The 25,834-nt window shown below is 42.2% G+C and overlaps 2 protein-coding genes across 2 annotated transcripts in view; both read left to right on the top strand.

Annotated features, from left to right (window-relative positions):
- The window catches only part of LOC131931457 (ephrin type-B receptor 2), a gene marked incomplete at its 5' end in the record, with an annotated part of 93,108 nt that extends 72,033 nt beyond the window's left edge, over positions 1 to 21,075 (top strand). The window contains 3 exon segments of the mRNA XM_059288253.1: positions 4,566 to 4,718; positions 13,845 to 14,025; positions 20,940 to 21,075. Coding sequence (XP_059144236.1) covers positions 4,566 to 4,718; positions 13,845 to 14,025; positions 20,940 to 21,075 — 470 coding nt within the window.
- Positions 21,076 to 21,620: 545 nt separating this feature from the next.
- LOC131931455 (ephrin type-A receptor 8-like) overlaps positions 21,621 to 25,834 on the top strand; it is a 49,726-nt gene continuing 45,512 nt past the window's right edge. Inside the window, exon 1 of the mRNA XM_059288252.1 lies at positions 21,621 to 21,802. Within this exon, the coding sequence (XP_059144235.1) occupies positions 21,623 to 21,802 (180 nt within the window). The 5' untranslated portion in view covers positions 21,621 to 21,622. The remainder of the gene's footprint in view (positions 21,803 to 25,834) is intronic.

Below are 25,834 nucleotides of genomic sequence, written 5' to 3'. Positions count from 1 at the left end.
GTCAGGCGAGGGGGTAATAATAAAGGGAGTGAATCAGAGGTGGAAATTTTGGACTTCTTCTCTTCTTCTTCTTCTTCGTTCTTAATTTTGAATATGGTGGAGGATTCAGACAACAAGTCCAACTTCGTGGACAAACCGGACTGTGGTCTCCAGTTTGTCAGGTGCCCCATATAATTTTTCCCTGAGTGGGGTGGGCTGGGGCCAGTGTCTGACTCTTGCCTGGCCATACAGAGTACATTCCTGGAGTACGTGCTCCGTGTTTTCCGGGGCCTTGCCACAAGGGCACATTTCGCTACACCAAACCTTCACTTTTCTGTACATGTGTTGATTTAGTCTGTTGTGGCCTGTTCTAAGTCGAAAGATTATGTATTGTTGTTTTCGTGTTAAATTATAATAGCCGTCGTCTTTGGACTGATTATCCCCTTATGCATTTTACTTAGATAAGTGGGTTGTGTTTAGATATAATCGTTAATAATGCGTGGATTGCTCCCTATAAATAGAATGTCTGTTGTTGCTAATAACAAAATTATTGTGTATTTAATTTAACCTTGTGGATTCAGGTTTGAGGAGTGTAACCCATAACATCACTAATACTCGCCGCAGTTCGACCCCTCGCTATAAAAACACCTCGTAGTTCTGTAATGGTCGTCTTTAGGTTTTCTTAACTTTCCGGGAATTTCCTTACCTCGTGTGTTGATAATGAATTCTAGACGACGGTATTGACCCCCTCCGACCTCTATCTTCCACCCCCGTCGAGGTTAAAAGGGGTTTGCCATACCAGCAGTACCCCAGTTTCCCGTGAAATAAAAGTTTTGCCGTATCCAGGGGTGGCGTCATCTTTGTGTTGTAAACTTTAGATCGTCTGCTTCGGTGAGGCTGGGGCGATAACCCAGCAGGACATTAAAGGACATGGTTTACTTAGTAGGACATTAGAGGACTTGAAAGGATGATAGAGAGCGCGGGGGTGTTGGTGAAGGGCACGGGAAAATGTCCGGGGTGGGGTTGTTTGAAGTCAAGGGAGTTAATATTCAAGGGGAGGTAACTAACAAGAAATAACAGCCTGAATGTCGGAAGTTCGGAGTGAGGCGTGGGAGGGGTGTTTGTAAATAAACAAGGTAGTTTTTTGTACAGATAAGGAAAAATGTAAGTAACGATTGGTATTGGAGTAGAATTAACTTCAGCATTGTCAGCTATTTATAGAGTAAAGAATGTATATAAATTTAAGGTAAAATTCATCTATCTATTCAGTTCTATGCCCAGCTGCCTTTACTTCCCCAATACGAGTCGGGTACCCATCACAGCTGGATAGGCTCAGTGACGTTCATTGGGTTTGAAACTGTTCCGAAATCGAGATTTCATGGTTAGGAGTCGACACGACGTACATTCAAAATTAATAATTATAATAAGTTATAGGGTGTCACTTTTTTGGGGAGCGACTAACCTCGCATGCTTCGCGTTTGTACAATGTCATAAAGATTAAATAACCATACTATCTCTAGTGATTTAACTTTCACTCTGCTTGGGATGTGATCAATTTAGTAACGCTGACCAATATAGTGTAACTGACCATGTTTATAGAAATAATACAATAAACTGGTCATCTGCCCCCCACATACACACCATGTACCAGAAAAAAAATACTCTTAAAATTAACGTGTCATAATGTTTTAGAAAAAACCAAAGCCCTTTGTACTACTGCCCAGGCCGTTTGGGTAATAACCTTAAGGGCTTTTGTTTGTCACTCAATCCCCGAGACCACTGACAAGGGCCAGAACTTGTTTACTCGTCTCGAGCGGTGAGGGGAAAGTTTGTTGTCACAGGCCCATCATTTTGTGCTTTCCTCCCTTTGTCTCGTATGCTTAGCTTGCGTCGCATGTGCTTGTCTTCCCCTGTTTTATGCCCTGGCCGTGTTGGCGCGGCCCGCGGGCCGGACCGTCGACTCGCCTTCCGACACGGTGGACAAACACGTGACCCCCAGCCCCCACAGCACAGGGGTAAATAACTCTGCGGGCAGGTGAACGTGGAGTGGGAAAGAAGGACGAGTTATGCCCCATTACAAGGTCACCGATAACATTGGTGCGATAGAAAGTTAAAAATAACTCGAAAGTTTAAAATTATGAAAATACCATTTTTTAAAAAATATTTTAATTTTATTTTTAAACAATTATAAATAACAAAACCGTATTGTTTTAAAGAAAGCCAATGTTAAAAAATATCAAAATACCTGTTTTTAATGTTATTTTATTTTTAACGAACCGTATGAGTTAAGCTTTCAACCTATGTTTAAAAATGCCAAAATGCTTGAAGCAATTACAAACGTACGCTGAAAGTGCATCGAACATCCGCTTAATGCGTGCAATTTTGTTTTGATTTTTAAGCACCACTGCGTTATGAAAACTTAATTCATTGCACTTAGCACCAGCAAAAGTGGTCAAGACACAGGGTTGGGAAAAAAAGGGGGGGGGGGGTGCAGAGTTGGATACCCCTTCTTGTTCATCAATGATTTTAGACTTCTTGTGTGATCTACTTCAATGTTCTGATGAAAACAAAGAAATAGTGTCCTAATAGATGCGCGCATTTCCAATGTAAAGTCGTCAGTCGTTCTGTTTTCACAATGTATCATACGTTACTTCCGTGCCAGTTTGAGAACCAGTGATAGTAGATTGAAATTATATTACACTATTTATTTTCGTGGGAAGATTTTTTTTCAATTGTGTAAAAAAATTAAGTTAATTAAGCTTATTTCTTCCTGGTGTATTTTCTTAAGCTTAGCTTAATTAATAAGATGATTGAAAAGAAAACTCGTACCGACAAAATATGATTGCGATCCACTTACGTTTTTTTTACCTGCAATTAAAGGTGAATTACCTTGATGTACTTTGCACCTGGTTCAAAGCCGTCAATCAGGCTTTCATGTTTTGTTCCAGACGTTTCTCTGATCTAGTTACCTGGTCTTACACGTGTGTGAGCTTTGATATTCTAGATCACAATCACTACAACATCACTACACTCACCCACCACTTTCACACAGCTACCATCATCACAGTCACCATCACCGCACTCAGCCACCATCATCGCAGACACCATCACCACCCACCCACCCACCCACCATCATCACATATACGATCACCACCCACCCACCCACCATCATCACGTATACCATCACCACCCATCCACCACCATCACAGCTACCATCACCGCACTCACCCACCACTTTCACACAGTCACGCACCATCACAACACACACCCATAACACACATCGACTTAAGTATTACTGCACCAAGCCGTTACGCGTAGTAAATTGCGTAATTCCAATATCATCACCACCATCCCCTTAATACACACCCACAGCTCACACACCCAACCCCCCACCACCCATACCCATCCACAACACACATACACCATCGCACACTCCACCGCACACCATACACATCTAACATCCTCCCCCCACGCCCACCCACATTACACCAATCAACAACTCCGCCAACACATTAAAAAACAATCAGTTCTCTCTAAAGGTTGTTCACAAGTGCTTAACCCCAGATTTTTCTTTTATCTCAACCAAAAAAAAAAAAAAAAACCATCATTGTTTTGCCAGCTTTGGCGAAGAAAGTAAATTTTCTTTTCAAATCAATCGCTCTGAGTACTTTAACACAAACATAGTCGTATGAAGTAGAACACATTTTTTTTTTAAAAAATGACGCGTCATTGACAGTCTTCATGTTCTTAGGAGAGTCGATGCCAGAAGTCTATTGATAGAGTTCCAATGGGGTGTTAGGGATGGGGGAGGTTCGAGTGAACGGTCGATATGGTTTCGTGTGGTCTTAGAGTCGATACTGCTTTGATGTACTCGAAGTCGTATAGGTTTCAGTATAAAAAAAAACGATACGGCTCGGCGTAATCGAAGAGTCGATATAGATTTATGTAGTCGAGTCATTGTTTAAGTTGATGTTACAACATGAGAAAGAAAATAATCAGTAAATACGCCTAAGGTTATTGAACATTGGAAGATATAATAAAAACATGCCCAGTTTAGCATGCCTATAGGTAAAGTTGTAATTAGTTTCGTAATATCAATTAAATTAGAAGTATATCCAGTTCATTAATGCCACTAAGCTTGGCTATCCCGTTAAAGAATTTTACCAAGATTGAAACCCTATACAGTTTCGGATTCCTACTTTGGTATCCAAAGTCCTGTCCAGTTTGGGAATCCCAATACGGCTTGTAAGTCTACCGTCTCGAAATCTACTAGCTGCATAGTACGAGAACGAGAAGTTGTGACCTACTTACAAGCCCTATTACCTTAGACGACCTGCCTAAAATAGTAACTGCAATCTAGATTTAGGTTAGATTCTCTAGCTAATCAGTGGTGTGTGAACTATTCATAGCTGAATAGTTATCATCTATCTAATTTAATACTTGTTACAAAAGTATTTTAAAAAAATTAACATGTTTAATATAAAAATTATGGGTGTTTAAAAATGTGTACATTACTTATATATTTTGTAATAATTTTAAAAAATGTATACATTATTTCTAAATTGAGATTTGATTTCTGTCCCCAGCATGCCCGTCCGGTCAGTACAAATGGTCAGAGGGTAACGGACCGTGTGAGACATGTCCCGAGTTCAGCTACTCGACGGGAGGGGCCGCCGAGTGCACGTGTCAGCTCAAGTACTACCGCAGTCCTAAGGACCCCAAGTCTAAGCCTTGCACTCGTGAGTTCCCATTTTCCCTCGTTATCTTCCATGTTCCCTTTGTTTTGTTCCTTTTGTTATGTTTCATGTTCTTAGTCTACAGTTCTCTTTACCATGTTCCCTTTTTATGTTTCAACTTCCAGATATACAGTCCCATGTTCCCTTCATTGTATTCCATTTTCCTAATCTACAATTCCCTGTTCTATGTTCCTTTTGTTTTGTTCCATGTTCCTAATCTACAGTTCCATGTTTCTTTTCTTATGTTCTATGTTCCTAATCAATAATTATGTATAGTATTTTCTTTATTCTACTTCCTATTTTTTGTTCTCCATTCTTTATTTTATGCTCGCTGTTCTCTATTCCTCGTTCCCTATTTGCTGTTCCATGTTCCCTATTTGCTGTTCCCTGGTCCCTATTTTCTGTTCCCTAATTTACGTTCCATATTTGCTGTTCCCCGTGCTTTTCGTCTTCTACTTCTCTTTGTCATCTCCCCTTGTTGACCGATCACCTCCCCTCTATTTTATTAATTTATTCAACTCCTTATCTTATTTCTATGCGTTTTCTCGAATCTTCCACGCCGTTGACCCTCAGTCCATAAATCCCACGACGTCAAATACTGTGCATCTGATGTCACTACACCGACGCGCTGGTAATGAAGTCCTACACGACGGGCGACAACCACACGTCATAACTCTCCCGCCATATTACGTGGTTTTCCTAAAACGGTTGCGTCCCTTTCACCCTCCACGCCATCATTCTTCGCCGGGTATAAAGAGGAGAAAAAACATAATATAATAAAAAGCGGTAAAGCAAAAATTTTTCTGCGGACCTGCTTGCAATTTCACGCATGCTACGCACCGGACTGGTGTGCTCGCTTCTGTGGTGCCACTTGATCGCAATAAAAATTGTCCGGGTTATTAATTCGCTCAGAAATTTTGGGCCCCTTGTTAGGGGAGATAACTGCTCAGTTTGTGATTTGTTTTCCATCAAGGCCCTTGAGATTTTTTTCTATTTATTTTTTTGGCCATCTCAACTCGCAGGGGTTCTTTGTCTTCTTGGAACCCCGTTTATCTGTGGTGCACCGTTTGGAAATTCCCGAAACAAAAAGTCACTTAAGTTTTTATTTTATAGTTAGGTGCCTTATGACCAATGACTGTTTTATACCCAAAGTATATTATACCATCCCCTAATAAAATAAAATATCCTTTCGAATATGGCGGTCCAGACAACTATATCGACGGAGAAGAGTTTTGTTTGGTCGACCTTAGAACATAAGTATCTTTAGATCAGGTAAGCGTGGTCCGGTCGGTTAGTTCATGGTTGCTGAACTGAAAAGTCCCGGGTTTGGACCCCAAATAGCTGTGGACAGCAATCCATATAGGAGAGACAACTCCAAGATTAAACAACTGCTGCATTGTAGTTTGTCGTTGGTTGGACAAAGGCTATGGAAGCAAATCCAAAAAAGAAAAGCAGGCTGAAATCTGAGTCAATGGCCTGTACGGCGCATAACAAACAAGTTCACACGTATACTTAATTGTATTGGAGGGAATCCTTTCCAACACTAGAATTTAGAACGAAGAAGAAGTTCAGGTCCGTGTCAGCATGTCATTAACTTTACCAATTAATGCTAAGTACTAATAAGAGCTGGGTGAGATTATCGACAGCCGTGACATTTCGCCTACATCTTCTCCTATCTTGTAAGTTCCACGCCTTCTCTCAAGACCTCAGCGTCTGCAGATGACCGATTGGATTTCAAAACCGAAAAAATAATGTTTTTAGATATGTCTGAAGGTCAAAGTCTGAAGGTCAAACATCATTCCCTTGTTTGGAATTCAAAGAAACCTCATGACGTCACAACTTACCTAAAAAAACACAACGACGCTGAGTTCGTCTTGAATCAATCTCTGAGGTCTTCAACTTCTAAAAATAGAAACACAGCAACCCTCCCCAACATCCCGATAAAAAAACACAACAATGGCGTCTGTTTGGGGGAAATTTGAAAAACTAACACGACTCTGAGATGTTTGAATGTAAACACCCCCCCCCCCCCCTGTTTGCAGCGGCGTATCCATAACTGGCATGACATTTCCAGGACTGGAGATTTCGTCAAATTTACATTTCTCTCACAGTGTGCATCTTGCCGGTCGTCTTTTTATTTATTTTTTTCGCTGAGACGTCTTTGGTTTTGTTTACTTCTACGTCCTCTTCTCCTCCCCCTCCCTCCTTTCCGTTTTATCTTCATAAATCATTTTTTGTGTGCATTGTTTTAATAAAGGTTGGATGGTGTTCGGACCGAGGTTCAATCAGAAACTGCAAGCTCTGTCTACAGCTGCTGTTATTTTTTTTTTTCGTGTGTGTTTTTTTTTTTAAACCTCGACATAGTGTTTTTTTTAAAAACCTCGACATAGCCTCCGCGTGTGAAGATAATAACTGTCACGTTCGTGCTGGTAACAAGTGTCACGTTAGAGGACGTGAAAAAACCTAGTTCCTTGCGTGAACGGATATCTGGTCTTGAGGAGTGTGACGTCGTTGTCACGTGGTAGATGTTTGCCTGCTGCTGAAGCCGGATGTTACGTCACCGCAAACACAACCTGGGGGTAGGGTGTGGAGTGGGAGAGGGTGGTGGTAGCTTTTGGAAGAATGATGATGGCATATGTTTAATATTTCTCACACCGCCCTCCGCCGCCCCACGCACACACACTCACGCACACAAACGCACACACAGTCACATTCACACACACAAACGCACACACAGTCACACACACAAACACACACACACAAACGCACACACACTCACAAACACACACACCATTCCATCGTTTCCCTTTCGCGCTATTCAAACAACTTGAATGCGTTGTTTAAAAAAAACAACAACTCATGTTTGGATATGAAGTAAAGTTCGGCCTTGATAAATTAACACCAGCTTCCTGACATGCGCAGTCCTTATGTTCAGCGCCGGGCAGGATGGGTAGACACCTTAAGAGTACATGCTTAAGTACTTGTTTACACCTGATGGTATCAACATTACGTCATGAAACGTAATGTGAGGCAAAATTTCACTTACCCTTTATAAAGATGTTTCAGAAAGCAGATGCAGTAGAGTGTATGTATCTTTAACAGTACTTGATATGACATCCTTCACACGCGTCAGTTCTGTTGATATCCAAGATCCCTTAAACATATCCATTATGTCCATAACATGACCGGGATTCGAACCCCGTTTTCTTATTTAATACTTATTAATGCCCATTAAAACTATAATGGAGTTTTTTTTTTTATTTTATATTAAAAGGCGCCATCGTCTGCTACTGTTCTTACATGTATCGTTTAATGATGGAAGAAAATTGTATCTCTTCTTTTATTTCAATTTCCTCTTCCCCCCCCCCCCCCCTTCCTTCCCGGCGGAGGATATAATGGAAATATAAATTGATCAAATTGGAGTCGTTTATCATCGGTCAAGGCTGAGGTTGGGTCAGATCGGCGCCACCTCCATAGGATTAACGGAAAAAAATATTATCGCCCTTTTAGAAAAGGAGAAACTTTAGAACAGAGGAAAGAATACGTCACGTGTTTTTTATGTGACGTCATCATAGATTTAGCTTTGACTTGCAGATTAAACGATACAGGCGCGAGGGTTTTAAAACTGTGTTACATAAATATCTTTTATTTGTTTATGTATCAATCATAAACGACATTAAATTTACAATAAGTACTTTTAATATTTCTTTATTAAAAAAAAGCATTTAACAATATGTATCTATTTTGTTAAGTGTAATCAGTTAAGCTTCAAGATTTAATCGTATCAATTTTACTGTAAACTTTAAAAAATTGCATGATTATATAAGACGCACTCAACGAAAAAAAAATAGTGTCAAATCTGCTTTTTGTTAAAATTTTGAGAAAAAGTAAATTGAGAAAGAACGTTTTTCATTTTGTTTTAAATTTCATCATTATCTTTTCTTTTTTTTTTACAGTAATTTTTTTTTTTCTTTCTATTTTTCTTTTAGAACATAGAGTGTTCTATGAGAATTTAAATGTCCGAATAATTAAGATCTTTAAAAGATTTAATTAATTAAACCGGAAATGACTGCCCACGAGTCGGTGTATTTCTCGCAGGTTTTTTCCTTCCAATCGCTGATCAAGCGACAAGCAATCAACACAGGGGATTGCCTCTGTAGTTCCTTTTTTTCTAGTCCGTCCTTCTGTTGTTTCTGCCGAGGGTTTCAAATTGAACCGAGTCTGCGTGGAGTTGACTCGACGAAGAATGCGTGAGTTTGACCAAGAAACTCAACTCAATGTAGGAATAACTTCCGTTCTGGGTTGTCTTTCCCTGACTCTCATATTTTTTTTTAACCAGTGTGTTTATGTCTGTGTGTGTATGTCTGTGTGTGTGTCTGTGTTTGACGGTTGACACCAGCGCCTGTTTGTTCTTAACGCTCCACCAAACAGGGACGGTGCCCTCTCGTGCCCCCTTCTGCCCTATGCCCATGTGGCAGGTTGTTTGCCTAATTTAATTTCCAGCTGGCCGCATGGACGTCTTGTGTCATAACTGACAGCCCACGTGACATGGGCATGGTGGTCAAATGACAGAATGTCATGGTAGGGGTCAGTCAGTTTCGGTTGTGTTATTAGCCCACACCTCACTCTCTCACCTTTACCCCAAACCCTCACCCCACACTATCACCCTCACCCTCGCCGAACATTTTCAACCATCACCAAACACTCCCACCCCTCACCCTCATTCCATACCCTCACCACACACCGTCACCCACACATTTTCCTCACACTCTCACCCTTACCCCACATTATCAGCGTCATCTGAAATACTTGCCCACTTTTTTTTTTGTTTTAATTTATACTCTTACTAATTTGTTTTTAATTAAAATTAAAATACACCTAATCTATATAAACCCTTATTCTACTTTTCATAACACAATTCGCCCTTCCATTTTATATTCAATTGGTATGCTTGCATTAAACATAATATTTTTTAAAATAGAATTTCTACCGAAGGAATTTTCGTTTCAAATAATGTAAAAAAAATATCTACCGTTTTTCTCCTACTTTGCTCCGGTACCCTAGAACTCTCGCGAAAATCTATTTTTAGCATATAGGACTTCACCCTGGGATTAGGGGAAGCAACTAAAAAAAGGGGAGGTGATTCTAATTTGCAGCCATGCGTCCTGGAGTGGTCTTGGAACTCCGGAAAGTGCACGCGGCAAGTGTCATCGTGGAGACAGAATTCTCGAGGGCGACTCGCCTTTTTTTTTGTAGATACAAAACTCTAAAACTCAGCCTCTTTCTGCTCATCTTACAGTTGTTTTTTTTTTTTTTTTTTTTTTTTTTTTTTTTTTTTTTAAGCGTTTGATCCATTCTGACGCCACGGCAAGCTGATATAAAACAAACGCTGTGGATAATTATCCACACGGCTTAGGTTCTTTATACTCGCGGAATCCACGCGGATTAATCATACCACACTGGGCACTGTTTGTTGTATCGCGGGGGGTAAAAATAGACTCGATTTCGATCATTACACGGAAACTGTTAACTCCGCATTTCGTTAATAAACGAAAACGAGGCTAAAAAAAATGTAAGGAGAAATGTATTAAGGCGAATACAATTTTTTTAAAACTCTTTTAAAAGAATATAAAACCTGGGATCATTGCCATTTCGCAGTTTCGTTAGGCCACTTCATGAACGACAACTCCTGAAACGCTTCCAATCGCCGAGAGTTATGGTTCTTGCATTTTTAATGGTAGATTGGCGTTAAATGCACCCCGTGGTCCACTTTAGGGGGAGCGGGGCGCTAGGGCGTCGCGCACTTTAGACGAACCCGATGTTTTTTTTTCCTCACCACGTTACTGCTTACATACTTATCTGAAATGATGCTGTTGTTGTGATGTTGATGTGGTGATGCTGTTGTTGTGATGTTGATGTGGTGATGCTGTTGTTTTGATGTTGATGTGGTGATGCTGTTGTTTTGATGTTGATGTGGTGATGCTGTGGTTGTGATGCTGTTGTTGCGATGCTGTTGTTGTTATGCTGTTGTTGTGATGCTGTTTCGTTATGCTGTTCTCGTGATACTGTTGTTGTGATGCTGTTCTTGTGATGCTGTTGTTGTAATGCTGTTCTTGTGATGCTGTTGGTATGATGCTGTTGTTGTGATGCTGTGGGTTAGTTGTTGTTGTTTATTTAAGTCACTCCTCATTGACATATTTAAAAAACGTTAATGTTTTAAAGTTGTAAAAAAAAATTGTATGCTGGCCTGAAAAGAGAGGAGGGACAGATAGTTTACAAAATGTTGATGAAAATGAGAAAAAGACTATCAATTTTATTTGTGTTGCAAATCTACTGATGTTAATCATCTTCTTTTAGCATTGGTTGATTGAAGACTTTGTGGGCGCGTTTTGCTTTGATTAGCAAAGTTTTAAGACATGTAGAGTAACACTCCACCGGCTCCGTGTTGAAGGTTAATTAAATGGTTTAATTTAAAGCGTAAAAATTCACTAATTAAAATCGCCGTTTTTACTATATTATTGCAGGTTTTGAATTTGAATCCAACATTTTCAGCGTTTTAGAATTTTGTTTTGCTAAGCTGATTGATTCCTCGCACAACTTTTGCCCCTCCCCAATATCTCTCTGTGTCAAGTACAACTGTACCCTTGTCTCACCACCTTCGTCTCACCACCTACTACTCCCTTGTCTCACCACCATCTCACCACCTACTACTCCCTTGTCTCACCACCATCTCACCACCTACTACTCCCTTGTCTCACCACCATCTCACCACCTACTACTCCCTTGTCTCACCACCATCTCACCACCTACTACTCCCTTGTCTCACCACCATCTCACCACCTACTACTCCCTTGTCTCACCACCATCTCACCACCTACTACTCCCTTGTCTCACCACCTTCGTCTCACCATCTACTACTCCCTTGTCTCACCACTGTCTCACCACCTACTACTCCCTTGTCTCACTACCATCTCACCACCTACTACTCCCTTGTCTCACCACCTTCGTCTCACCACCTACTACTCCCTTGTCTCACCACTGTCTCACCACCTACTACTCCCTTGTCTCACTACCATCTCACCACCTACTACTCCCTTGTCTCACCACCTTCGTCTCACCACCTACTACTCCCTTGTCTCACCACTGTCTCACCACCTACTACTCCCTTGTCTCACCACCTTCGTCTCACCACCTACTACTCCCTTGTCTCACCACTGTCTCACCACCTACTACTCCCTTGTCTCACTACCATCTCACCACCTACTACTCCCTTGTCTCACCACTGTCTCACCACCTACTACTCCCTTGTCTCACTACCATCTCACCACCTACTACTCCATTGTCTCACCACTGTCTCACCACCTACTACTCCCTTGTCTCACTACCATCTCACCACCTACTACTCCATTGTCTCACCACTGTGCCCTAGTGTAAACAATTGTCTTTAACCTATTATTCCGTTGTCTCACCATCCCATTTTGTTTTTGTCTCACCACCTACTACTCCCTTGTCTCACCACCTACCGTGCCCTAGTCTAAACGTCATATAACCTATTATTCCGTTGTCTCACCACCCTATTTTGTTTTGTCTCACCACCTACTATACCCGCGTATCACCACCTAGCAACGTCACCTTATCTCGATACAACTGAAATAAAAAGTTTGCTAGTATGTGTGGTCAGTTGGTCTAGATACAGGCGGCTTTTGAAGGGTGGGCACTGATTTTGTAAACACAGTGACGAGATTTGGGTTGTCGCCCCTATCCCTTACAACAACTTGGTCTTCTCTCTCTTCCCCCCTTACCCTACCCCCCCTACACACACCATGACATCACACCATCCCTAACCGTCTCGCCCCCCCCCCCCCCCGCCTGTCAAGCGTATTGTCTTATCTCAGTACCCCAATCTTTTTGCCGGCAGAGGGCGCCTCGGTGCACCGGAAGGAGTAATGTGATTGGTTTAGGGTTAGTGCCCGGTGCGCCCCTATTGGTTACGGTGCATTGTGGGTACGTACAAACGCTGCCGTCGTCTGCTTCATGTATGCAGACTCGCGGGATGTAATAGAATGCATTTTTTTTAAACTCGCCCACTCGCCAGACCCCACCCCCCCCCCCTCGCCCCCTCTCCACTGTCAGCTGTCATTCTGGTTTTATCGTTAGGATTAACGTCACGTGCATCCTTCCTTACGTTAATCCAGCCGTTGATACAATAACAAGGATAATCCTCCCGTTAATATTATAAACCCAGGATTCCAAACTCATAGATTCGGCTCAAGAAAAGCACCCCCCCCCGCCCCTTGTGTCTATTTATAGCTCACGAGTCCCGGGTATGTGGCACAAAATATGGCGGCCGTTGCATAATTAACGCGAGATGAAACGGTAGCCCACGAGTCCCGGGTATGTCGGGGTTTCAATTGTTTATGTCGTAGATCTCCCACATTTCGCCAGCTTTTTCACGAGCTTGGCATTTGGCGAGGGGTGATAAAGGTGGCGAGTGCTGTTAAATGAAATATGAAGGTTGCTATGTGATATTTCAACTATTTTTTTATAATGATTGTGTAATTTGCCAAATAGATAGACGTTGTTTGTATTGTATGGTCTCATATTGTTTTGTTTTTAGTGTTCATCTGTGGTCTTCTACATAAGCACGTAATGTAGAAATAGTTTCTATGTAGTCAGTTCCGAGGCAATTTATCAAAAATGCTCTCGTTTTTTGGATGATTTGCCTCAGAACCGACTATATAGAAACTGTTTCTACAAAATGTAAAACGTCAAATAGTCGTATTTAGACATAAAGATTTATAATGCAGATGAAGTAGAGTTGGTCTGTTTATTTCTGTAGTTGGTGAATATATTTAGACCAAGCATGGTGAAATTCGATCGTGCAAAATATTGATAGCTGTACAGAATGTATATATACCTGATTCACACGTTGTAATTGTCTTGCTCTAGATTTAACAAAGACCCAAGAATTGCATTTTTTTCCCTCCAAGTACTCTTCATATGTTAATGCCCTCGTTAATGTTCAGTTATCATACCATAGTTTAATGAATACATCCTACAGCGTGTGTGTTTATAATGTTGTGTTACCCTAACCCTGACTCGTGTCTCTCCCCCCCCCCCCCCCCACAGAGCCCCCATCTGCACCCAGGAACCCGTCCATAGAGAGCCAGACCTCCACCAGCGTCACCCTCGTCTGGGAGCCGCCCACCGACCTGGGGGCGCGGCTCGACCTCAACTACCGCATCGTCTGCCAGAAGTGTAACAACGAGGTGCTCTACACACCTGGATGGCGGGGGTTCAATACCACCAGGTGAGTGGGGGGGGGGGGATAATATAAAATAAGATGTGTGGGGTAGAGTTATATAACACCAGATGTGTGGAATAGTTTACTTTTGTAACACTAGGTGTGGGATAGATAGTTGTATAACACTAGGTATGTGGGATAGTTATTTATATAACACTAGGTATGTGGGATAGATAGTTATATAACACTTGGTGTGTGGGATAGATAGTTTACTTTTATAACACTAGGTGTGTGGGATATGTAGTTGTATAACACTAGGTGTGTGGGATATATATTCATATAACACTAGGTGTGTGGGATAGTTACATAACACTAGATGTGTGGATAGATAGTTATATAACATTAGGTGTGTGGGAAAGATAGTTATATAACACTATGTGTGTGTGTGGGATATGTAGCTTATATAACAGCAGATGTGTGGGATAGGTAGTTGTATAACACTAAGTGTATGAGATAGATAGTTATATAACCCAAGGCATCTGCGTAATAGATAGTTATATAACACCAGCTATGTTGGATTGTTATAAAAATTTAGGCGTGTGGCATAGATAGTTACAAAACACCTGGTAAGGGGGCCGGATATATACCAATACCGCCAGACATTAGACAAAAACTAGACGTTAATAACATAAAACAGCTGATTAAAGATCTACTGAGTTCTATTTAGAAACATACCTAACCAACTCACGATGATAAATACTTACATAGGCATATTTAGGGCCATTGTGGGGTCATACGGTCCGCATAACTTTTCGTTGGGGGCGGGGGGGGGGGGAATGTGTGTGTGTGGGGGGGGGGGGGGGCAATGACACCTGGAACCATCATGGCCACTGAAGAATGGTGGCGCATCCTCCCGAGTACACACACAAAGTTATTAATGCGAAAGTTCCTTCTTTAAGCCAGTGAATATCACTAACCCTAACCCAAACAAATAGCATGTCGCCTGCATGTTAAACATGCAAATGTCAACCGCAGCCTAAATTTGTATTCAAATGAAGGCCTGGCCCGTGTAACGAGTTCTCACACTCGGGAATTCTCGTGTGGTTTGAGAATCCTCACCCCCACGTGAACACCCCCCCCTCCCTCCCCTCACACCCTCAGCCACGCTGACCTGGTTTGTAATTGAACGTTGCACGTGAGTTCGACCGCTCCCCCCCCCCCCCTGATTGAATATGACATTTCTGATTCTCTAATGATTGGCAGGCGAGGGTGTCAGTGCAGGCAGTATCCCAATAATTCCGTACACTTAGCTACCTGGGCGCGCGCTGTTTTTTCAATCAACCGTTGAGAAACAACAAACCGTCGACGTAATTTTTTTTTTGGACTTGTCGCGTAACTTAACAGTTCTCTCCCCTGCGAGTTAAAAAAAAATAACTTAAAATTCATCCTCCATTTGCAAAGCACCCGCTCTACCCAAGAATACAAATTAATAGCGGTAAAAAGGGGAGATAAATACTTCGTTTTGAGGCGTTTGGAATTCCTGAAGAAGCGATATTTTTTTTCACTAATAGATTGGAAGATGACGTATTGCAACGGTGGCGCAAAAAAAAAAAAAAAGGTTTGGTGGAGAATTGGGGCGAAACTAAAAATTTGGCGCCCTACAGTGTTAGGTCACCACCACCCTACCACCACCCCTATCACTACCACCACCCACCCAACGCCACCATCCCTCCCAACACCACCCCCCACCCAACACCAACACCACCACCACGCCATCCAACACCACCACCCACCCAACACCACCACCACCACCCCACCCAACACCACCACCCCACCCAACACCACCACCACCACCACCCCACCCACCACCACCACCCCACCCAACACCACCCACCCAACACCACCACCACCCCACCCAACACCACCACCACGCCACCCAACACCACCACCACGCCACCCAACACCACCACCACCCCACCCAACACCACCCAACACCCCACCCAACACCACCACCACCCCACCCAACACCACCACTACCCCACCCAACACCACCACCACCCCACCCAACACCACCACCACCCCACCCAACACCACCACCCCTACCACTACCACCATCCCTACCACCACCCCACCCAACACCACCACCACCCCACCCAACACCACCACCACCCCACCCAACACCACCACCACCCCACCCAACACCACCACCCCTACCACTACCACCATCCCTACCACCACCCCACCCAACACTACCACCACCCCACCCAACACCACCACCACCCCACCCAACACTACCACCACCCCACCCAACACCACCACCACCCCACCCAACACCACCACCCCTACCACTACCACCATCCCTACCACCACCCCTACCACCACCCTACCACCCTTTTCTTTATACGACGTTATCTTTCAGAATCACTCTGTATCCTTCCATATCCTAACTAATAACGTTATTATTTGACCAAGTTTTTTGTCCAATCACAACAACGAGTACCGTGAGTCGAGTTCACACTGTTAAGGTCTTTCAACCTTACAACCTGTGTCTTGTCGTGCAAGCTAATAAACACCAGAGCTACAACAGCAGTTATATTTTCAAGAGGTGCATACAGAAATACACGGGGGTGGGGGGGGAGCATGATGGTATCCCATAACACTTAGTATTGTGTAGTTTAGATGTGGGGGGTTTTTTTTTTCGTTTTTTTTTTTTTTTCGTTTTTTTCTTTTGAAGGCACTTCCCCGAAGAAATACGTTTTTTTTTTCGTATCCTATAATAGCCCTTATTTATTCAAGTCTTAATGAATTCGAACCTTCTCGCACTGGGTCGATGTCTGTAGTCAGACAATTGTCTTGCATTATATCATTTTCTGTCCAGACAGAACGTCCGCGGCACCCGGGCTAACCAAACAGCAACAGCGACACCCGCAAGTTTGCCGGCTATTGAGCCGCATGAGAAATGAGATCTCAATACTTTCCCTCGACCCCTAGCTCTCTGAATAGTTTCCCTCGACCCCCAGCTCGTCTAATGAAACGACAGAAGCCAGGAAAAATATACGCTGGGTCTCGCGTTTGTTTTAAGACGGGATCGCCTTCTTAGGGCTCTGTGTGTTTGTGTGTCTTACCGCACGCGGAGTTACCGTGGGTAAACACGGGCGTTTAAACGCCCAGTGTCGGTGTTTGACGGGGATGTTAACCCCCACATTAGCAGTGGCTCTTAAATTGTAGTAAAGGTACCCTTCCAGGCATTAGGATCCATAAGGGGAGATAAGTTTAGTTCAGTTTTATAATACCAGCAACTCATTTCCCCCTCATATGTAGACAGTATGTGGCATGTACAGTTTCTCTGATGATATTACATTTGTACATAGTTAAGTTTCCTTTCGAGCCTGATGGTCATTGGGACAGATGAAGTAGAGTCCATCAGTTTCTGTGAACCATTTTGCCCAAGCATCTTTGCTTTCCCCAACGTGAGTCAGGTACCAGTTAGAGCTGGGTGGACTCAGGGACGTCTTACAGTCTAGAGTCCAGACCGAGATCCGAACTCGAGATCTTCGGGTTGGTAGCCGAACGCTCTACCATTGAACGATGCCGTGCCATTGTTAAATTATAACGGGTCGACTCATTTATTTTAATTAGCATGTCAAATTACCAGTGCAGTTGTTTAAATGAGCAGTTGTTACTTTTTAGTTGCAAACACATGGTTTAGCTCATTATGTATCCCGTGTAATTAGTCTTATTCAAGAAACTAAAAAGTTACGAATTTAAATTTTAAATTAAGGCATAATATATAAGGTTTTTATTTTTTGCCTTTTAGATGAGTTTTTATGGGCTTTAATTCTAGTGCGTTTGATTAGCATATGGGACAAAATACATTTTAACACGTAAATTTATTACATTTTTTAATATGTCAGAGCCATGGTTCGAGTTTAGTTTTTTTTTTAGCAGTTGTCTGGAATAATTTGCAATCGACACTTGGTATAAGCAGGTTAAAAGCTGTTAGTGATATCGACGTGTGATAGATTGGGTGGAGTAATAAATCAAGACCCCCCCCCCCGGACTTCCCCGCCCCCCCCCCCCTAACCCTTTTTTCCTTTCATCTCCTACCCCCACCCTCTTCCCTCAAATAATGTCTTTGCATAAGAGGGTTAAGTTAATCTTTATTGACAACTTGTAAAGGTCTGGGTCGCTACCAACGTCTTCACAAGAACCGCCTCATCCTATTAGAAACCATCAGAAGACGAGGCCGCTGGCGAGGGCTGGGGTGGGCAAATAGATTTAGTCTTGATGGGAGAACTGAAACAAAGAGAGGGTGGGGGGGGGGGTTCTTTTAGGGTGGGGGTGGGGTTTTAGGCCTTCATGAATTTACCTGGATAGTTGGAGGGTATTTGCTGGAGGTAGGATAATAGCTACGGGTAGGTGTTTTTTTGTTTTTACAGTTAGGATTGAGGTGGGATTAGGATTAGGAGCCAGTGACTAATTCATAAGATGGAGGCTGGGGTGAGGTATTCTGGCGAATGGATAAATTAGCTGGTGATGTTAACTTGTTTGGCGATTAGATGAAACGGTTGGCAACTAGGTGAAATAGCTGGCGAATAGTTGAAATAACTGGTGAATAGATAAAATAGCTTGCGAATAGGTGAAATAGCTGGCGAATAGATGAAATAGCTGGTGAATAGTTGAAATAGCTGGCGAATAGTTGAAATAGTTGGCGAAAAGATGAAATAGCTGGTGAATAGTTGAAATAGCTGGCGAATAGTTGAAATAGTTGGCGAAAAGATGAAATAGCTGGTGAATAGTTGAAATAGCTGGCGAATAGTTGAAATAGTTGGCGAAAAGATGAAGCAGCTGGCGAATTTATAAAATAGCCGACGAATAGATAAAATAGCTGGCGACTAGATAAAATAGCTGGCGAATAGTTAAAATAGCTGGCGACTAGACAAGATGAAATAGCTGGCAACTAGATGACATAGCTGGCGACCTGGTGGCGACTGCATGCCCTCAGACCAAATCTCAGTCACAAAGCGTCCAAGCCGACAACAAAACCTGGCAGCTAATTTGATGCCAGACGGAGGGGGGGGGGGGGGGGGGGGTGGGGGCTGTGTTTAGGGGGGGGGTATACACTCAGTGCACAAACACACTCGTCATATTAGTGCACTTTATTTTGACTAATTAAGCTGATTACGCTATCGCCTGTCAAAGATGGGAAAAAAATAATTAGAGGGAGAAAAAAAACGTGAATTGACAAAGAGGAAATGCGCTGGGAGTGAAAGAGTTAATGAGAGAAGGGGAGGGGGGGGAGGAAGAGGGTGGAGAGATGATGAAAAAATACCGAGCATATGAGGTTAAATGGACGCCCGAGGGTAGCAAGGGGGTGGTGGGGGCGTCCGCATTTCTTTAGTGGCGGAAGTTGGGGTTTCAGATTGGGAGGAACTGTGGGTCAAGGCCGTGAGGGTTAATGGGCCAAATGCACGCACGTTCTTTATCGAGGTGAGTAGCGAGCACATGGGGTTAAAAAACAAACGGTCGGTTGACATGCTTTTAGTTACGTCTGCCACCGCATGTCGTGGTTAATTTCATTTTGAAGAGCGCTCATCTCGGTCCGGCTATTTTTAGACATGATGAGGGTAGTGGCATCGTTTGACTCAGAATAAAACGAGGTTAGAATCATCTGACCCTAGTTTTTTTTTTTTTTATCTTTTTTTATGAAATTTTAAAACCGATATAATTTTACTTAGGAAAAATAAATTAATTTAATCCCTTATCTTTTAAGTTTTTCAACGGTATGTATTGTATAAAGGTTAAAATATTGTAATATAGAAACCAGAACCAACATTTAAAAACAAAAATTGTTCTCTCTTGAGAATGTTGTTAAAAAAAATTAAGTAATGACAGGGGAGATAATGGGAGTGATAAGAGAGAGAAGCGGGGAGGGGGGGATTTTTTTTAGTAATTAAAAAAAGGAAACAAATGACAAAGCTTTCTTCATTATAACTGCACGTATGGACTAATTCGTGCTGTTTGTGGCGACTGACAGAGTTCAATTCTTGTTGTCATCTGGCCAGCACTCGACCTTCGTCTCGTGCAATGTGGTTCCAGACTTCTGAAAGTCTTCGCGGGCATCGATTTCTGTTATACCGTTTTTTTCACATGCCTACCTGTCTTGTAATTAGCGAATATTTCTTGCGCATGCGCGCTGGGGTGTATATTAAATGATGTTACTTAAAATAGATGCATACGTTGTAGTTTGAGTAAGGTGTTTAAAGGTGTTTTGATGTAATGGTGAATTTGTTAGAGTAAGGTGTCTAAAGGTGTTTTGATGTAATGGTGAATTTGTTTGAGTAAAGTGTTGAAAGGTGTTTTGATGTAATGGTGAATTTGTTAGAGTAAGGTGTTTAAAGGTGTTTTGATGTAATGGTGAATTTGTTAGAGTAAGGTGTTTAAAGGTGTTTTGATGTAATGGTGAATTTGTTAGAGTAAGATGTTTAAAGGTGTTTTAATGTAATGGTGAATTTGTTAGAGTAAGATGTTTAAAGGTGTTTTGATGTAATGGTGAATTTGTTAGAGTAAGGTGTTTAAAGGTGTTTTGATGTAATGGTGAATTTGTTAGAGTAAGATGTTTAAAGGTGTTTTAATGTAATGGTGAATTTGTTAGAGTAAGATGTTTAAAGGTGTTTTAATGTAATGGTGAATTTGTTAGAGTAAGATGTTTAAAGGTGTTTTGATGTAATGGTGAATTTGTTAGAGTAAGATGTTTAAAGGTGTTTTAATGTAATGGTGAATTTGTTAGAGTAAGATGTTTAAAGGTGTTTTGATGTAATGGTGAATTTGTTAGAGTAAGATGTTTAAAGGTGTTTTAATGTAATGGTGAATTTGTTAGAGTAAGATGTTTAAAGGTGTTTTAATGTAATGGTGAATTTGTTAGAGTAAGATGTTTAAAGGTGTTTTAATGTAATGGTGATGTTGTTCTGGTCTGACAGGGTGACGTTGAGTAACCTGGAGCCAGGCAAGACCTACGAGGTGCTCATCTACTCGGAGAATGGGGTGACCAACGTCAGCGCTACCACCCCCCAGTCCGTCGCCGTCACTGTCATCACCCAGTCCCTAGGTGAGTAGGCCTACATTTTAGTACATCTGGATTCCTTGGTCACAGGTAATAATGTACTAATGTGGTTTTTGCAACAGAAGTGTTAAAGAAATTCTTTATTACTACCATGGCTGTGATTAGCCCTAGCTGTAAGCCTTACATTTAACTTGATCCAATCCATATTTAATGCAATTTTCCTCAACCATTATATTAAACTTTATCCGTTTTTGTATGGTTTTCCGTGTCTCGGAACATCATCATCTTTTCCTGCTTGTGCCCAAGGCTCATCGGGCAGATGAAGTAGAGTTCATCTATTTCTATGCCCTCTATAAAGAGATAGTGTGGTCCGCAGTTTTCCCAGCCGGAACATCCAATCCAAATAATAACCTAATGTCTAGTACCATCACTGGTATAGTCAGACTTAACAACATCCTCACCATACTTTACAGTCATATCTGAAAAACAAACGTAACTAATGAACAGCTAGCTAGTACGTTGAACCAAACAATCCACACACATTAAACTAACACCTGTGATTGTCCTGCAGGTAAGGTGACAGGGCTCCGCAAGCTCACCATGGGTCAGAAGTCGCTGACCCTAGCGTGGGACGTGCCCCAGAACATGAAGGGGCGTGTCCTCCAGTACCAGATCCGGTACTACCCCAGGACTGACGAGACCAGTGCCCAGACCAAACTCACGCCCTTCCAGAACTTCACGCTCAATGAGTTTATGCTGCAGACGGAATATATTTTCATGGTGAGTACATCAAGCCTGTCTTCTGTGGTGTGAGTAAATCAAGCCTGTCTTCTGTGGTGTTAGTGCATACATCCACGTCTACTGTGGAGTGAGTACGTACATCCATGTTCTCTGTGCAGTGAATACATACATACATCCACGTCTTGTGGATAGTGTGTACACACATATACCCACGTCTACTGTGGAGCTAGTACACACATATACCCACGTCTACTGTGGAGCTAGTACACACATATACCCACGTCTACTGTGGAGCTAGTACACACATATACCCACGTCTACTGTGGAGCTAGTACACACATATACCCACGTCTACTATGGAGCTAGTACATACATATAGCCATGCCTTATGTGGAGTGAGTAAGGACAACTCTGACTGTCCTCTGTATACACATACATCCAAGTCTTGTGTACATGTTTATATTTAGCATTCATTACAGTCATATGTATTCATTAAGTCAGCAGTGTTCGTTGCAACATTAGTATCCACTACAGCAGCACTATCCACCATCATCTTTGTCATCAATATCCACTATGTCATCAGTGTTTACTGATATAACTATCCACTATATTACCAGTATGCACTACATCAATAGAATCCACAACATTGTCAGTATCCACTATGTCATGAGTAGCCGCTTTATCAGCAGTATCCATTATGTCATTCATTAGTATCCACAATGTCATCACTATCCACAACATCACCTGTCATTAACATCCCATATGTTTCAACTCTCATCATAACATAAATACAACGTCTTCAAAGTTTATCACAACCAACGAGTCTTGCAACCTGAAAGAGTAATAGCTGCTATAATTATGTGTGTGTGTGTGGGGGGGGGGGGGTCGGAAAACTTATGTAACAGCTGGCTCCATGATGACTGAGTTTAACCGGCTACCCAGCCCACACCACACCACTTCAAAACCCAACGTAACGACCCACCCCAACATTCCGTTAACCGCTCTTAATTTGTAACCCCGTCCTCTAAACACACTTGTAGACGGTTTACGTCGTGAGACGATTGTGTTTAGTTAACTCCGAGGGTTGCTTAGTCTTCTCCCCCTAGACATTAGACAATTTTACGGCAGGAAGAAAACACAAATCTATTCACGAGTGCCGAGTTTAAAAAAAAACACGAGGGCAGTAACTAACAGACTATGCATGCCTTTCCAAATCCCCCCTCTATTTCTTTGTTTAAACTTGTATATATTCAAACTGACTTTAAAAAAAAAAAAAAAAAATAAAAAAAAAAAATTGTAATGACAAGGGGAAGAAACTGCGGAGAAAATCAAGGGAGAAAACCAACGGTTGAGTAGTCGTGAATGGTATAGGTAATGAGGAATTCGCAGGCGAGTACATGAAATGTCCATTTGGTAACAACCGCACCGGCGAACGGGGGACTGGAATTTCAAATAGTCGACTGCCAAATGTCGAAACGGGGATTTTGGGGGATTTGTGTAGTTTATGGGGCCGGGCGAGGGGGGTACTTATCTTGATGGTGAAATTCAAAACTCATTCATCTTACGCGGGTGTTGGTTTGAATTTTTTTTTTAAAGCGTGGGATAGTGGCTAAAACTAACATCACTAATTATAAGTTTTAATTAGTTTTGGGGTTAATGTACATATTTAGAATAGGTCACTGCCCACTAGGCGGAGAAAAGTCGTAAAAGCCCTCGCCACATCCTGTATTTAGATCAGTTGTGTTAAAGGATGATTTATGTTAACTAGTAGTAATTATGGGCATAGTGGTGTATGCATTATTTTATTCCTTTGTGGAATTGTGTATATCTGAATTATTCTGTATCACTATAAATATGTTTTGTACCTTAAACTTGCGATGTGTTAGGTCTTAATAACATATCTCGTATTCTGTTGTTCTTATATCGCCTGCTTCCGTTGTCATTATCTCCAGTGTTTCTTTCAGACTTTTTTTCTCTGAGGGGGGGGGGGGCACTCAATTCTTCGGGAAGGGCGGATACTACTGTGAAAAGTATATACTTTTTATAGAAATTCTATTCGGTTTGGGGAGGGGGCAGTGGAAGTTCTTCATGGGGAGTTGAGATGCCTGAAAGAAACAATGCTCCTATCTTGAAATAACTGTAAAGAGGTGTATTCGTCTAACTGTATTATTACTGAAGAATCTATTTGGTAGACTTCGTGAATGTTTTTCTTCACCCGCCCTATGTACTGGTATACAAATGTATCAGTTACCAGCCTCGGTCAGCGGTCAAGACAATCCCCTCCCCGGGGGTCGAGACTCACCCTGGTAAACCTGTAATGAATGCCCTGTCACCGTGTGAATGACACGTGACCACTAGCCTCTAATCTCGCATGTCCTGGTGGCACCCCCTGCCCCACCCCCACCCCCACCCCCTGCACCACCCTCCACCGCCCTATACATGGCCACGGCAGAACCAGGCGCCCACTCGCGGCCGTCATTTACCGAGGCTAATGGCGAACATTCTAGTCCTGAGGGGGAGGGGGATATCATGCAGCAATTCAACTCATTTGTCATCACGGAAACTCAGCCAATAACAGTACCTTGTCGAAACATATTTTAAAAAAAATTAACTTCCCGAGTATTAAAAAATGCATATTTGTATTTGAGTAAATACAGGCATGTTTTATGTTATACAAAAATTAAAGTGCTCAAATTATTTACATTGACCTGTTTTAAGGAAATGTTTAATTATACAAGCCTTCCAACAATGTATATTGTTTTAAATATATTATATGTGTATGTTGTGTGTGTGATTCATCAATACCCAGCCATACTCCACTTAAACATATGCATAGTGGCTTTTCTGTTGTTGTTTTTTTTAAATAAAAAATAATATTTCGTTTGAAAAAAAAAATACTTGACAAAATAGTTTATAAATCATGTGGATTTAAAATAATGACAAATTTCCATATAATATTTCATAACTGCTGCTTTTTTCTCTCAGCAATGTATTGAAAGTGAGAATACATTTTAAACCGCCCCCACCGTTCAGCCCCCCCCCCCCCCCACCAAACCACCACCCTGGAGCACGCCAATCAACTCGTATACTTTTGACCGGCCCCGGTCACTGTAGGGCTTCTGCGTCATTAGCCCGTCAATATGAGAAGCCCTTTTTGGGGGGGGCTTTTCTTTCTTTTTTTTTTTTTTTTTTTTTTTTTTTTTTTTTTTTTTTTTTTTTTTTACTTCGGTTTTTAGAATCCCCGAGTTTTTATTTTAAAGGCGTTTATTTCATTCAGCGGGTGGGGGTGTGGGTAGAGGGGAGGGGTTGATTGACATGTGAAGGTGAAGGTGAGTTGATCCAGGGGTCAGGTTGATGGTGGCGGACGTAAAGGAGATCAAGCGTATGGTGCCTGGTTGACGTCTTATTTCACGCTGGGAGAGGGGGGGGGGGTGGAGTCAAGTGAAATTGATTTGGGCGTGTGGGAGGTGGGGGGTATTGTTTATTAAACAATATCTGAAGCAGTGAGTGATGCTTACCCTCCCTTACTCCCCCCCCCCGGGGTCAGTGACGTGTCGCCCACTGACTGAAAGAGTTTGTGAGAAGTGGAGGACAGTTTAATCCACTCTCCATTTCACTCTTCAATCTCCTCACGCACCCACATACTCACACACTCACCCATACACTCACCCACACACTCACCCACACACTCACCCACGCACCCACACACTTACCACACCCACACACTCACTACACCCACAAACTCAACACAACCACACACTCACCAGACCCACACATTCTCACACATACTCGCTCAAACACACAAACTTATCGCACGCAGAGGAACACGCCTACTTTTCCATCCGTGAATTCCACCCACATCCACCCACTGTCCAGTACATCCACTTAACCAACCCACCAGCCCAACCACCCAATCCACCATATTAGGTTCCACCGGCATGAATCCACCCAACAGCTCCACCAACCATGAGAAAACACCAGTTACATAATTAATACATAAAAAAATATTTCCGGAATTAATTCCCTTTGTAGACATCTCCACAAAAAAGAGATAATGGACGCTTTGTTTGT

Source organism: Physella acuta, unplaced genomic scaffold, assembly GCF_028476545.2.
Source record: "Physella acuta isolate Inbredline_101_S28 unplaced genomic scaffold, ASM2847654v3 ptg001973l, whole genome shotgun sequence".
Taxonomy (NCBI): domain Eukaryota; kingdom Metazoa; phylum Mollusca; class Gastropoda; family Physidae; genus Physella; species Physella acuta.
This window is presented reverse-complemented; position numbering and strand designations above follow the sequence as displayed.